A 12,748-nucleotide genomic window follows, 5' to 3' on the forward strand; every position below is an offset into this window, starting at 1 on the left:
ACGCGACAAACATGTTTCCGTCGATCCCAGCGTGTGCAACGCTCGGATTTACGTACGCGGGTTTCTTTCTCGCGCGCATCGCAATCGATAATGATAGAACGAGGGAATCGTGGCGCGCGACGGTGACTGATGGATGGTTAACGATGTACACGTGTCGATCCGCGGATGGAAAATAACGAATGGATCGATGGAATGCACGGAATTTAGCCTGATGAGCCGATTACGAAGTCGAAGATTCCGTAATGATCTTTCTCATATCGCGAATCAGATTTAGTAATGTTAATTCTTGTGTCACGCGGCTGCATTTGCAATTCATCAGCGGAACCTGATCTTCCCTACGTTAATCGTATCGACGCTGCTCTGCGATCGCGTTAACAGTTTTATGTAATAATAACGCTCGTCTATTCGCTGCCCTTACGCAATCCGCTCGATCGCGACGAGTTACCCGCGTGCGAGGCGCTGCTTTTTTCGCGCGAGCAACGGTTGTCGTTGATTATGGTCTCGCAGATTGATAGAGCTACTTCGAAAACGCGTGTCGCGGATGAAAAGAGAACCCCTTGGAGCGATGCCACTCACCATGATGGCGATGAGATGCCTGTAGTCGTATGGAAGCGGGCCGTCACCCCTTAGAATGAAATGTTGGGTGCGGAGGAAGTGCTCCAAGTAGGAGGGATGGGATGCCATCACTCTGGAGACATGATCCAGCCTGTTGTTTTGAAGGAACGCATCCATCAACAGAATATGAGTCTGAAACAATAGAAACGGAGAGGAACCAGATCAGTTATCAGTCGCGATAACGAGCCAGGGGGCTTACAGTGTATCAGCGGTATCAATAAAATCGTTAGACATTTTACGAGACACGTAAAAGGTACGATGTGGAACCGCGTCGCTGCACTCGCTCGTTTATAGCCGCTGTATTACAGCCGCTGATAATCTTTGAACACACACACACACCGATAATCCGTGTTGTCCGTCTCGAAATAGAAAACACGACGGTGGACGTAATTATTATACATGCCGATGACTCGAGGATCGTTCGACGATCGTTTATATAATTCGTTTTAATTTATCGACAGGCTGCGGTGTGGAAATCGATGTAACTCGCGTAAACGACGCTCGCATAATCGCGTTTAAACGACGCAATCGCGTTCGTCACGCGGGCCTCCCCTCCCCGCGGGGGAAACATGGAAATTTGGTGCACCGTGATGTCACCCATATGTGGACCATCGTACGTGGTCCCACTGTGCTCGACACGATGCTCGACGGTGAAAACACTTGCCCCACGAAACGCGGGGAGATACGATCTCCACTAAACTTAGACGCGTCGCGCCTTCTGGGACACCCTTTCCGTACCCTGGCTAGGGTGATTCCTTTTTGCTCTCGGAATATTTAAGCTCTTAACGACTGGTAATTTAGACGAGGAAGTACAGAAAGCTCTCGCCTCGAGGGGAGACAAATTTCTTCTCTCTCTCTCTCTCTCTCTTTCTCTCTCTCTCTTTCTCTCTCTCTCTCTCTCCTTTCTACTAGCTACTGGTGGTACGTGGACGGATTTATTATCGGAAACCGTAGCCGAGCGTTTCACTCTCAGCTCGCTTCGAGCAACGTGTTCCAGCAGAGAGAAACAACCGAGAGCAGCCCAGGCGCGTAGAAAACCGGCGGCTGTGTAAGTGCATTTCTCAAATTCTACACGCATCGATATCAGCGTCCGCTATCGATTGTTTTTCACCGCGGGGCGACCAGTGGCAAGAACAGCCGGCATTCAGGCACGATCGACGACCGTACGAGCGCGATATATTAATGCGAACAGTTACCGACCTTGCGCTGGGTCGACGACCCTATCCGCGTACAAATTAAATGGGAAAGGCATTTCACTCGAGCTTTCACCGCGCGAGGAATATCAATTGTTGACACCCAGCGACGATCGATCGACGGCGAAGAAGGATCGCCGCGCGCGAGCCTGTCCGCGCTCCGTTTCCCTCCACGTTCTCGACGACTACTCGAAAACAAGCGAGAAATGGCGAACAGGTGTTTCCTTTCATCCGCGGAATTCGTGTCGATCCTTGACGATCGTTATCGTCGACGCTATCGATCGAACAGAGAATCGCCCGTCGAGAAACGTGGCCGCTAAGTCACGTGTCACCAGGTGCGATAAACAGGAAGACAGTAACGCGGACTATGCGCTATCGTCACGAGGCGTTAGGCTTGGACGGTCGTTACTCTCTGTCTGGAGTAACGGATTAGACTTGTGCTGGGGAAATGTAACGCTGCGCGATTCGTAGTGATCGAAGAGGAAAGTTGAGTCGTAGGGGATGCTAACGAAGAAACTGACGAACGAAATAACCGATGAAGAGGAAAACGTGCGTACCTGGCTAGTTCAGTGAGGCGAGCTCATCTGGCTGGGTCTGCAAAACTCTCTTACAACGAGACGATTTATCAGCGACTTACTCCCCGCGGTTTTAAAATACGAATCACGAGCGAGACGCGCGGTTCGACGAGGCCGCGACGATTCTGAGGGGACACGGAACCTTGTAATGGTTTGCTGCGAGATACCACCTCTCAGCCAATTTTTCTCGATATCGAGGGAACGCACGCGGGCGAAATAAATAACCTGGCTCGTGAAAAATATCTGGCATGATCGACGATAACGCGACACACAGATAAACGAGCACCGACGCGGGCACCAAGCCGGTTGTTTTGCGCGTAGACGTTGGGTAATCGCGAGTTACTTCGCAACCGGGCGATCAGTAAACGAGCAGCGACAAGAATTCCCATTAACCCTTGCTCGCCGCCTCGGGGTTAATTTACCCCGGAATGAAAATTGCCCGATCGATTTACTCGATCCGCAGCCAAGGCGTAATTTCGTTCGCATTAAAACCGCACCTGTATCGCGTCGTGATACGAAACGCACGCTTGGTGCCGTTCGAAGTCGCGTAACAGGGGTGGGTCGGCTCTGCAAACCGTGACGACGACGGCGAGTCTGATCGTAACCAGAACGGGCATTGTTCGCGTCGCGACGTCGATGAATCGAAGGTGATCAGCTGCTCGCGTCTCGAAAATAGTCGCGTCGCGTCACCAACGGCAAAAAGTGTTACTCAATTAACCCCGTACGCGGGATTTGGCAAGAAGAAGCCGCGACGAGGCCCTCGAATGCCGTGGCCAGCGCGCACAAGCGGAGGAGAACTCTTTTTCTCTTGGCAGAGGCCCTTGGCAACGAGCCCACGGAGCGGCTCCCTGAGACTTGGTGGCGAGCCTCTCTATCTCGCGTCTCTGCGCTTCTTCGCCACCCTCCTCGCTCGTTTTCTTCTTCCTGCTTCAAAGATCGCGGCAGCCATTGACCAGCGCGAGCAACCGTGGCGATCGCCACGAACGTGGTCGAGCAATTGCGAGCAACGGATGTTGAGAAAATCAGCGCCGCGCGTTAGAAAGTCGCCGCGTTTAATTTATTATATTTATTGGGAGGAAACGGCAGTTCCACTCGATCTACTGTCTACCGCGAACGGGTCAGTGGAAGGCGTGAGTCACCGGAAATAGCTAAAACAGCTGCACAATGGTAACGCTGCAGTCGTGAACTATGCTAATGCCGGGTATTATAAACTATAGGTGATTGAATTAGTGTTGCAAATTATTGAAAATTCCTTGACGTGTCTGCGTCCCGCGATAGTTTTGCGATAGGTTTCATTTTCATACATTATCATTCGATTAAACTATTTCGATCGAACTATTCGCGATTTACATTGCAGGCCGCTGCAGGCGCGTATCTGTTGTACACTTTCACGAGTTCTCGCAATTTCTTTCGTAACGGATCGAGATTCGAGGCGATCATAATTCGTCGATGGTTATTCAACGCAGAACAAGAATGTTTTTATTGCGTGCGACTGGGTACGCGTGGATGCACAGGGCGACAGGATATTTGGGAGGAAATAAATGGAGCGATCGCGTGCGATCGTGTTCGAGAGATCGAGGTACGAAGGAAGAGGGTCTGGAACCGAGCGACGGGGACCTGGCGACAGGATTCTGTTACTGAGAATGATAAGGGTGGCGTGGACGTGACCGCCAGCGTTTCAAAAATGGACGCATCACGAGGAACGCATGGAGAACAGGGTGAATCCGAGGAGCTAATGAATTCAGTTGGAAATTAGATAGAGAAGAATTACTTCTCCATTGAATAACATATTCCTACATTAACGAACGTCCAAGGTTTCCAAAAAAGAAAATTATTACTGTATCCGTCTGACGATATTTTATCCGAGAAGATCGTCTACGAGTGAATACCCGAAAACTCGAGGGGGCCATTAAATCTCAGCGTACAATCTCGAAGCTTTCTAAAAATTCTGACACAAAGCTGTCCCTGTCTCTACCTAAATGCTTCTGGCTCCAACGGTTTTCGTTCTTCTTTTCGAGACACCATAACTTGAAGGTAACCAATGGCCTTATTGCAACCAATGGACACTATCGGAAGCCTAAGCGCACCCTTCCTCACCAGCGTCTAACATTGTGCATCTTCTCGATCTCCACGATCCAACGAATCGAAACGCTTCCAACCGGGAGATGCAATTATTGAAAAAAACCGACTGTCTCGATCGCGCGTCGACGATCGAAACGGCGACGGACAGGTATGCCTATGCAAATAGGTGGTGGATTTAAACAGCGGCATAAATAGCGATGATCAACGACGTACAGCCAAGACTCTAATTATAATCGCGGCACCGGTGTCGCTTCCGTGGCTCGCGAGTTTGCGGGTAAACGCGAGAGGAGAATCTCGAGGATCGCGACACACGTTGCGACGGGCCAAAAGAAATGAGATTAGACGACGAGAATAGCGGAGTAGCCGACCGCGTGGGCGAGCGCAGGGAAATTTTAGTTCGCGAGCACGTGTTCGGCGTACTTTTCGCAACAATGCGGGAACCGATCAGCCGCGCGAGCGACCTTTCCTTTCGCCTCTCGCAGAGAGAGATGTTTCACTTTGCGAATCGGGAACTTGAACGATTAGACTGGTCCAACGTGGCACTTGGGCGATAAGCCAGGTCAGTGACGAGGAACTGAAAAAAAACGAATACGATGGGAATTGAACGCGAGAGTCGTGCGATGGTCGAAGAAATTGGAGAAAGGAGGATGATGCAGGTCGACGACGAGGTGCATCGTCCGCTATCTCGAGGCAGCGAAATGACAACAGGATTACGCGCGAATCTCGCCGTTCCCACGGACACGCATAATGGGACGATTCGCGTCGGGCACGATAAAATTGGCGGCGCATTACGAAACACGGAGCGTCGAACCAGCGGGTATCTTATCTGCCAGTGACGTTGCCCGAGAGACGGGAATTAAAGTGGGCTTACTATTCGAATATCATCGAGCCCGCTGGTAAATGGAGTTATATACGAGCCGTTTCATAGAGCCTGTTAATATATTGGCTCGTAAACATGGAGGCATCGGTTGTCTGTTACATCGCGTGGCCTGTTACCTCCTTTTTCTCTCCGACGCGAGCCTCTTTCGAAGTTATAAACGGAAATCTGACATATAGCTCGATCGAGGATCGTTAAAAATTCATGGAATCTAAATTTACGAAAGTTGTTCAAGGAGTAAAAACAACTGATCGCAATAATCCTCCTTCAGACTCCTAATCAGGTTATTAATAAACTTTTATGAATATTCTATCTCGTAGCTATCTTTCTGTACATCAGTTTTCATTCCTGGTACACTAATGGCACCCCATCCCGCATAAATGAATAAATGAGAAAACTGCTCGTAACTCGTGCAATTCAAATACACACGTATTCCACGAAACGGAGCTCGCACACGTTTTTCGTAACCGGACCAAGCGGAGAGGGAAACGAGGGATTTTTTGTTCGTCCGTTCGACGATAGAAGCCACGGAGATAAACCAGAAACGATCCTCGAGAGTTACTTAATCGCGCGTCGATACGACGCGAGTCAACTTTTGCTCGAGAGTGAAATTACAATCCTGAGGTGGTATCTCGCGATTTTCAGGGATTCGAGGGTTCCTCGAGGAACGTCCGAGGGAGATCGCTGGTGGGGATGGTGGCTGATTGGATCGTCGAAGCTCGTTCAGTTCATCAACTGATCGACGATGCTCTAATTGAAGAGGCGAAGAAACAAGGAGGCCGTTAGCCTCGAAGCACGCGTCGTCCTGCAGGGACACGCGCGATCCTCCGCGCGTCCCAGGTAATTGATGCAGTTTTCACTACACCGCGATGATCCACGCCTGCATTATTCATCCCTGTTCCCAACGCGTAACGAAGAGGACGCGTACGCCACGAGACGGCGACGAACGGTTCGTCCAGCGATGGAAAAAAACAGGCGGAGCCTTAAGAAAAAAAGAAGCAAAAAGAAGAAGACGTCCACGAGACGTTTGGGAGCGGTTTAGAGCAGCTTCCGTGGTGCTTCTTCGAAGCAGCGAGGCGTATCGAGAAGAATTGCGTCATTGGAAACAGATGTTGGGCAAAGGCTCGTGGAAAGGGGCCGTGGAGAAGCTCGTAAAGTTCGCCGGGCGTGGACAGAAATGGAATTTAAGCACTCTTCCAGTGACGACGGCGAGGGAGATCAAAAAACTCGACCTAATTTCGCGCGAGACGAGACAGGGAGGCTGTTTGAAGTTGGATGCGTGAATTATGCCGAGCAACTCACCGATGATCCTCGGGGAACGACTCCAGTCTCTCGTTTTTTTTCTGTCCGCGTCGTTCGTTGACGTCTGTCCCTCGACGATCGTGGTCCCCGTGATAATTTACGAACGAGGGGGAACAACGAGGCGAACACCTCGCGGAGAAGTTACGAGGATCCGAGGGAAGACGCCACGACGAAACGTGGAATACGTAAATACGACCCGCGTCCCGCCAACCGTGTCCACGTGTCCGACTCGGAACGGCCGTTTTCACTTCCAGGCCCAACCGCGCCTACAACCGACGCTGCGCTTTTTACGTGAAAAAACGAGTTTCGAACAGTCGAACCCTCTCGTTCGCGAGCTAATGATACCGCTTAAGCCAATGGAGAATTGTATAATACGCTAAGGACTTGTAAACATGTTTATTTCCATTTTGGTGGGAAAAAACGGAGCGACTCGAACGCGGTAACAAGGCGGCACGGCGATACAGGCTCGATCAAGGCGTAGCATGGAATTCGAAACACGACGATTGTGTTAGAATAATTGGAAAAATGAATCCTCAAGGCGACTCGGCCGTCAGAATTGAGCCGCCGCTCGGCTGGCGGTTGAAGCGAGCGCGCTGTTCGCGAAACGAATAGAGAGAACCGATCTCGAGCGCGACACAAACAACGCTCGACGAGAGATCCAGGGTAATACACCCGAGAGGTCGATTATAAGGAACCTTGTACCATATTATTCCGTGTATATCACTCCCACGCGTGAGAGTGGCGTGTGTGCTCGCGAGCGCGCCCAGCAAGCGCCATTACTCCAGCTGCATCTTAATAGCCGACGTGCGCCTTTAAAAGAGGCGTCTCTCTCGATGCCTTCTGTCGATAAACGGACGGAAGATACCGCTGTTTCGTCAACGGTTCGAGGTAAATCGTGCGAAGAGAAGAAGAAAGAAAATTTTCTCGAAAACGATTTCCATCGACGCATGATCGACGAGCAACGCCATCGAGACTCTTCCTGGCGAGAGAAACGGAGATAATACGACAGTTATCGGCGCATAAGCAAGAGAATTGGGGTGGTTGGAACGTCGCGGAGGGCGGCTCCCGGTTTTACAGCGCGTACGTGACTAAATCCACGTGGAAGCATCAACTGCTTGAAAGAAGCGGAAGGGAATGATAGGGTAATATCGTGACGCGCGTCCCACGACCGCTGTTTACGGAGATACGGCTTAATTAACATCGACCATTAACGTTGCAAACATGGCCGCATGGACGTTGCTTGTTTTCGCGTTTAGCACGATTCTCTTCAGTCGTGGATGCACGGAACGAATCTCGATATTAGACCTGAAGACGATTCGAAGAACCATAGAGCGTCGCGCCTTCTGAATAAAAATAAGGTTAAGTTACATCTGCCTAGCATCAGGAAAACGAGTCACGATCGGAGTACAGGAAAAATTTGGGTCGATCGAGAGCCGCGTTAGATTTCGATCCGTTTCGTACTACTTATATTTATTCCAGCCGAGTAGTAGAAGCCGTGCTGCGTCCGACGGGGGCACTTGTTTGCTTGGCCTAAAACAACATCTCCCAGCGTGCGTCTTGAGTGTCACTGGCCTTATCGCGCGTGCGAAGCGTTGCGAATATGCAAACACGTGACGAAAAAAAAAGAGGAAAAAAGGAGAGAAAAGAGTTAAAAAACCGGCTGAGACATCTCTGGTCTCTGCAAAAGGAGCAACGAAGCCGGTTCGTAGCCGTTTCTCTTTCGGAATCGTGGAAACGAGTTTTCGCTTCCGATACCCGAGGGGGGCCACAACGTAACCCGTTCAGCGGTGCCCTAACCTTCGACTCGAGAGGAGCTCATAAACGGTGCCTCTTATCCGGCCGATTTTTTGCCGCTCGATGAATGAAATATATTCGCGACGTGACGAAAAGCAGATCTCGAGAGCGCAGCGACGTCGTGAAAGTAAATGGAGGGAAAAAAAAATGAAAAATCGAGCATGGCGCTTATCTTGTTTTCGATAGGACTTCAAGGACACTCACGCGCGGCGTGCTCCCGTTCGATACTCTCCCTCTCTCGAGATTCGAGTCGGACTCCCGCGTTTCTCGCGCTAGATAATAACCGGCAGAGCGATAACGAGAAATTTTAGAAATAACTCCGCTCCTCCATCGAACTGCTTAGTCTCGATAGACGCCACCAGCTGTGTCCACACTTTCAAAGAGCACACGTTCAAATCTGTGATTTCCGATATTAAAAGCTGGGGATCCAGAGAAATAGCAGCAGAATAATGGATTGGTCCTAGCTGCAGGTTAGATCCAGAAGTGACACGAGCCGCGTAGTCCCTCTCAGTCGACGGGACACATCGACACGACGCCTCAAGGCGAAACGAGTGGCCAAGGTCGCGTCGTCAACATCCGGTGACGCCATTTCAATCCAGTCGCTCATCGACGATCGCCAGACATCCGGCGTCGACGGAGCCGCGCAATCGGCGCGAGACGTCGTCGTCGTCGTCGGAGAGGAAAAAAGAAGCAGAAGCTGAGAGAACGCACGCTCGTCCGAAAAATGTGGGAACGCGCGAGGCGCGCGCACGTCGGCGTGGGGAAAGTAAAAATAGTGGCGCGCTGGTTGAGGAACAAAGGAGCTCCGCGAGTTCGATGCTCCTCTCTGTTATCAGTGGACGAGGTTGTTGCAGCTAAGCCACGATTGGTCTGTCCGGGCCTCGACGTCACCGTATCGATTGTGGACGGGCACCGCGCGATACCAAACCGTGACTCCTTCTCCGTCGTTCGCCGCTGCATTTTTCGACTCGTCCAGCATTCCTCCCCGCCGCGTCTCGTCGTTATTTGTCCCACTGGCCGACTCGAGGACACGCGGACAAAGGCCGTGCAACCAGGAAACGAACGAGAAAACTTTTGGTCCCGTAATCGACTCTGCTTCAAAGCAAAAGCTACGATCTCACCTCGCGAGATTCGAAGCCTCTTCGAGTATGAAACGATGATCGCGCTCCGCTTCTTCTCACCGATCGCGTTTCCATTCGTAAGAAACGCTGACGCTGGCCACGACAACCGCAAGCGGGGGGATGAACGTTCGAGGGTAAAAAGACGGTGGGCAACAAATTGAATTTTACGATCGCTAAATCTTGCCGGACACGAAGCATGCGACTGCGATCGGGGTACAGAGATCGCTCTTCCCGTATTCTCAACCTCCGTACGGGGCAAGAAACGCGGGGAGGAGCAGCCTCTAACAAAGTATCGCTCCAAATTGGACGGAAGCCACAAGATGAGGCGTGTACGCGGTGGAAAGATCACGAAATAAAAGAGGAACCCCTCCGGAGGGCAATTACACTGATCGAGGACAGCGTTATGGGCTCCGCGGCAGGGACTCCACCGTGGAAAAAAACCGGTCGGCGAGTGGTGCCATAAACAATGACTTTCTAACCGGGATGAACGACGGGGCGCGCGGGACCAGGGAGTAGCCGCGAGAATTATTATACCTGGCCAGGCTGATAGATACCAGATGATGCTGGGCTAGAATGGGCCCAGCTCTGAGGAAGTAAAGCTACCTGAGAGAAAAACGAACGGAGCCGTCGTGAAGTCGTCGACGAAAATCGAATCGTTCCGCGTAGTTCGCTTTAGCCGCGAAATTAACTAACGACCAACGATGACAATAACAACACCCGTTCGCGTTTCCTCGAGCTCTGGTATCCGGTTGCGAAACCGGCGGCAGAAATCGGCAACAAATATTTTTCAACGTACGATCGTATTGGAAAGTCGTCGGTCGTTAGAGCAGTCGATTAGCCAAGGCGACGCGGGCGGCCTTAATATCTCGCGAGCCGCGGGAAAAACCGTCGTTAAACGTCCGCTGATTGATATTCGGCGCGGGAATACGAATGAATCGGGGATTGGCGATCGAGAGGAAAGTGTATTCGGTTGGTCGAGGGTACGTTGACCAACCGTTGGGCTAAGAAATCGTTTCCGAACGGACGCGAAACTGAACCGCTGCTATAAAAGATAAACGTCGTTCAAGACACTCGAGGAGTCGGTGTTTGCCCGTGAACGTGTTCAGCAAAACATGTTTACTGGCAGTGGATCGCGTTAAAATTCGAACATTTGCATAAAGCGTACGATAAGCGGAAGCTTCGTTACGTGACGGTGTTACGTTCGTTATATTCGATTGGCTCGCGTTGACCGCGTACTCGCGCTCGAACGATCTTTGATAATAATTGCAAAATTTCGGTTAGACCGCGTGATAAACAGATATCGCGGCGCGAGATCAGGAACGTTTCGAACAATTGAACGTCTCAAGGATCGCTCGACGTGACGTGAACGATGAGTTACTTTATACGTAAATAAAGGATCGTTCGATTCCTTTCTATCGGGACGATTCATACTGTGTCGCTTCGTAATAGAACCGTAATTGTGGGCGACGTTTACACAGCTGGGATAACAATAAAATTTCAAGGATTCCGCTTAATTGCCTATACATAGATTCATGGAAGAACGTGACTGTACTGTAAACTATTTCTCCAAGTCCCAACCACCGCGGTCACCGTTTTTCTCGTTACGTAACAGTTCCACCCTGTCCATCGAGATTCAACCAGTAACTATAACTACACGCGTGAAAGAAAAAGCAACAAAGTACCGCGTCCAATTAAGAAACCGACGAACGATAAATCATTCTGCAAAAGGTGTTACACAGCCTTAACCCGATACATATCGCACCGTTCCGCTACCAAGGGGGTTGAGAACATCAACAGCTCCTCGAACAGGCGGTAATATCGGCAAAATCGCCGGGTACGAGGCTCTCGAGACGAGGGTGAAATGCAAAAAAAAACCGTGGAAGCAAAATGTTGGTTCATTGAGAGGTGGGTTCCGTGCGTGGCTGCCGATGACACGAGAAAAGGAAAAGCAAAGGAGACCTGCTGGCCCGTACGGGGCCCCCGGACCCGTTCTCCGGGGTCCTCGAGAAGCGAAGGCGGCCTATGACCGCGCGCAACAACACTGGAAACCAGAACCCAGATCCCCAGAACCGGTTTCGCGGTTGGAAAACAATTTTACGATCTCGGGGGAGCCGGACGAGGAGGAGAATACGTATATGTGTATGTATTTATGTGCGAGTGCATATATATATATATATACGAGGGAAAGGGAAGACGGGACAAGAGAAAAAGGAGAGATTCGTCGAGAGCGTGTCTCAACGGGCCACCACGTCCAGATGGGACGTGTACACTCTCGTCACGGCTTACAAAAGGGGGAGAGAAGATTGAAACAAAAAAAAAAAAGAATGGAAGTAAGAAAAAAGGTACGAGGGAAGAAGAAATAAAAAGAGAAACGTCAGAGTCGTCGGATAAAAATAATCATTCGGACCGTAGCTCTTCAAAGCGATCCAGGCACGCACGCCCCTCCGGTTAACCTACCCGTGCAGGCACCTGGAAATCTTGGGCTACCCTCGAAGAGTACGAGCGTATCGATCTCGTTTCCTCGCGTGGGACCACGGTAGCCGGTGTCGAACGGACGTTTCTCGATCGGTCGAAAAATCGAAAGCAGTTACCTGCGTACGTATGTACACGCTGGCGCTAACGTTTCGCCGCGGCCGACAGGATTGCGTAACCCGGCGGCGACGGCGGTGCGGAGGCAAACATATTAGAAATGCAAAACTGCGCTCACAGACAGCTAGGTCTGCTGGCGGATAGTTGCCCGATAACGAGCGCTACTCGCGTGCCAATTCTCGCGTTAAATGGCTCCTAGACGAGATCGACGTAGATGCGCCCGGCGCCTCGCGAGTTTCGACGATTCCTGGGCAACGATCAAGCCGATCGCGGCGAAATCGGGGGCTCGGAGGACCACGTTCGGCCGCGCAACGTTCATGAATGAACCTGGCGGAGTATCGAAGCACGCGTGCAAATATGCACGACGCACGAGCTGGGCAACGTGACCCGGCTAAAATCTTTATTGCCTACCGGTGGCCCAGTAGGAGAACAGGCTTGGCTACTTCGCCTCGTCTCGTCTCTCTTCTTCGTGTGCTCGGACGCATTGCACGAGACGCGTTGCGTTTCATTAAGAAAATCCCCGTTGAATAACGACAAAGGTATCTGGTCCGCGGTTTAACCCTTTCTTACCCCGCCACGAGAAGGGAAAGAGACGAGTCT

General features: G+C 51.1%; 1 protein-coding gene across 1 annotated transcript in view; it reads right to left on the reverse strand.

Moving 5' to 3' along the window:
- Positions 1-12,748, reverse strand: part of Sesn (Sestrin) — a 91,981-nt gene that overhangs the window by 6,652 nt on the left and 72,581 nt on the right. The window contains exon 5 of the mRNA XM_076909766.1: positions 577-747. Within this exon, the coding sequence (XP_076765881.1) occupies positions 577-747 (171 nt within the window). The remainder of the gene's footprint in view (positions 1-576; positions 748-12,748) is intronic.

Source organism: Xylocopa sonorina, chromosome 2 (genome assembly GCF_050948175.1).
Source record: "Xylocopa sonorina isolate GNS202 chromosome 2, iyXylSono1_principal, whole genome shotgun sequence".
NCBI classification, from domain to species: Eukaryota; Metazoa; Arthropoda; class Insecta; order Hymenoptera; family Apidae; genus Xylocopa; species Xylocopa sonorina.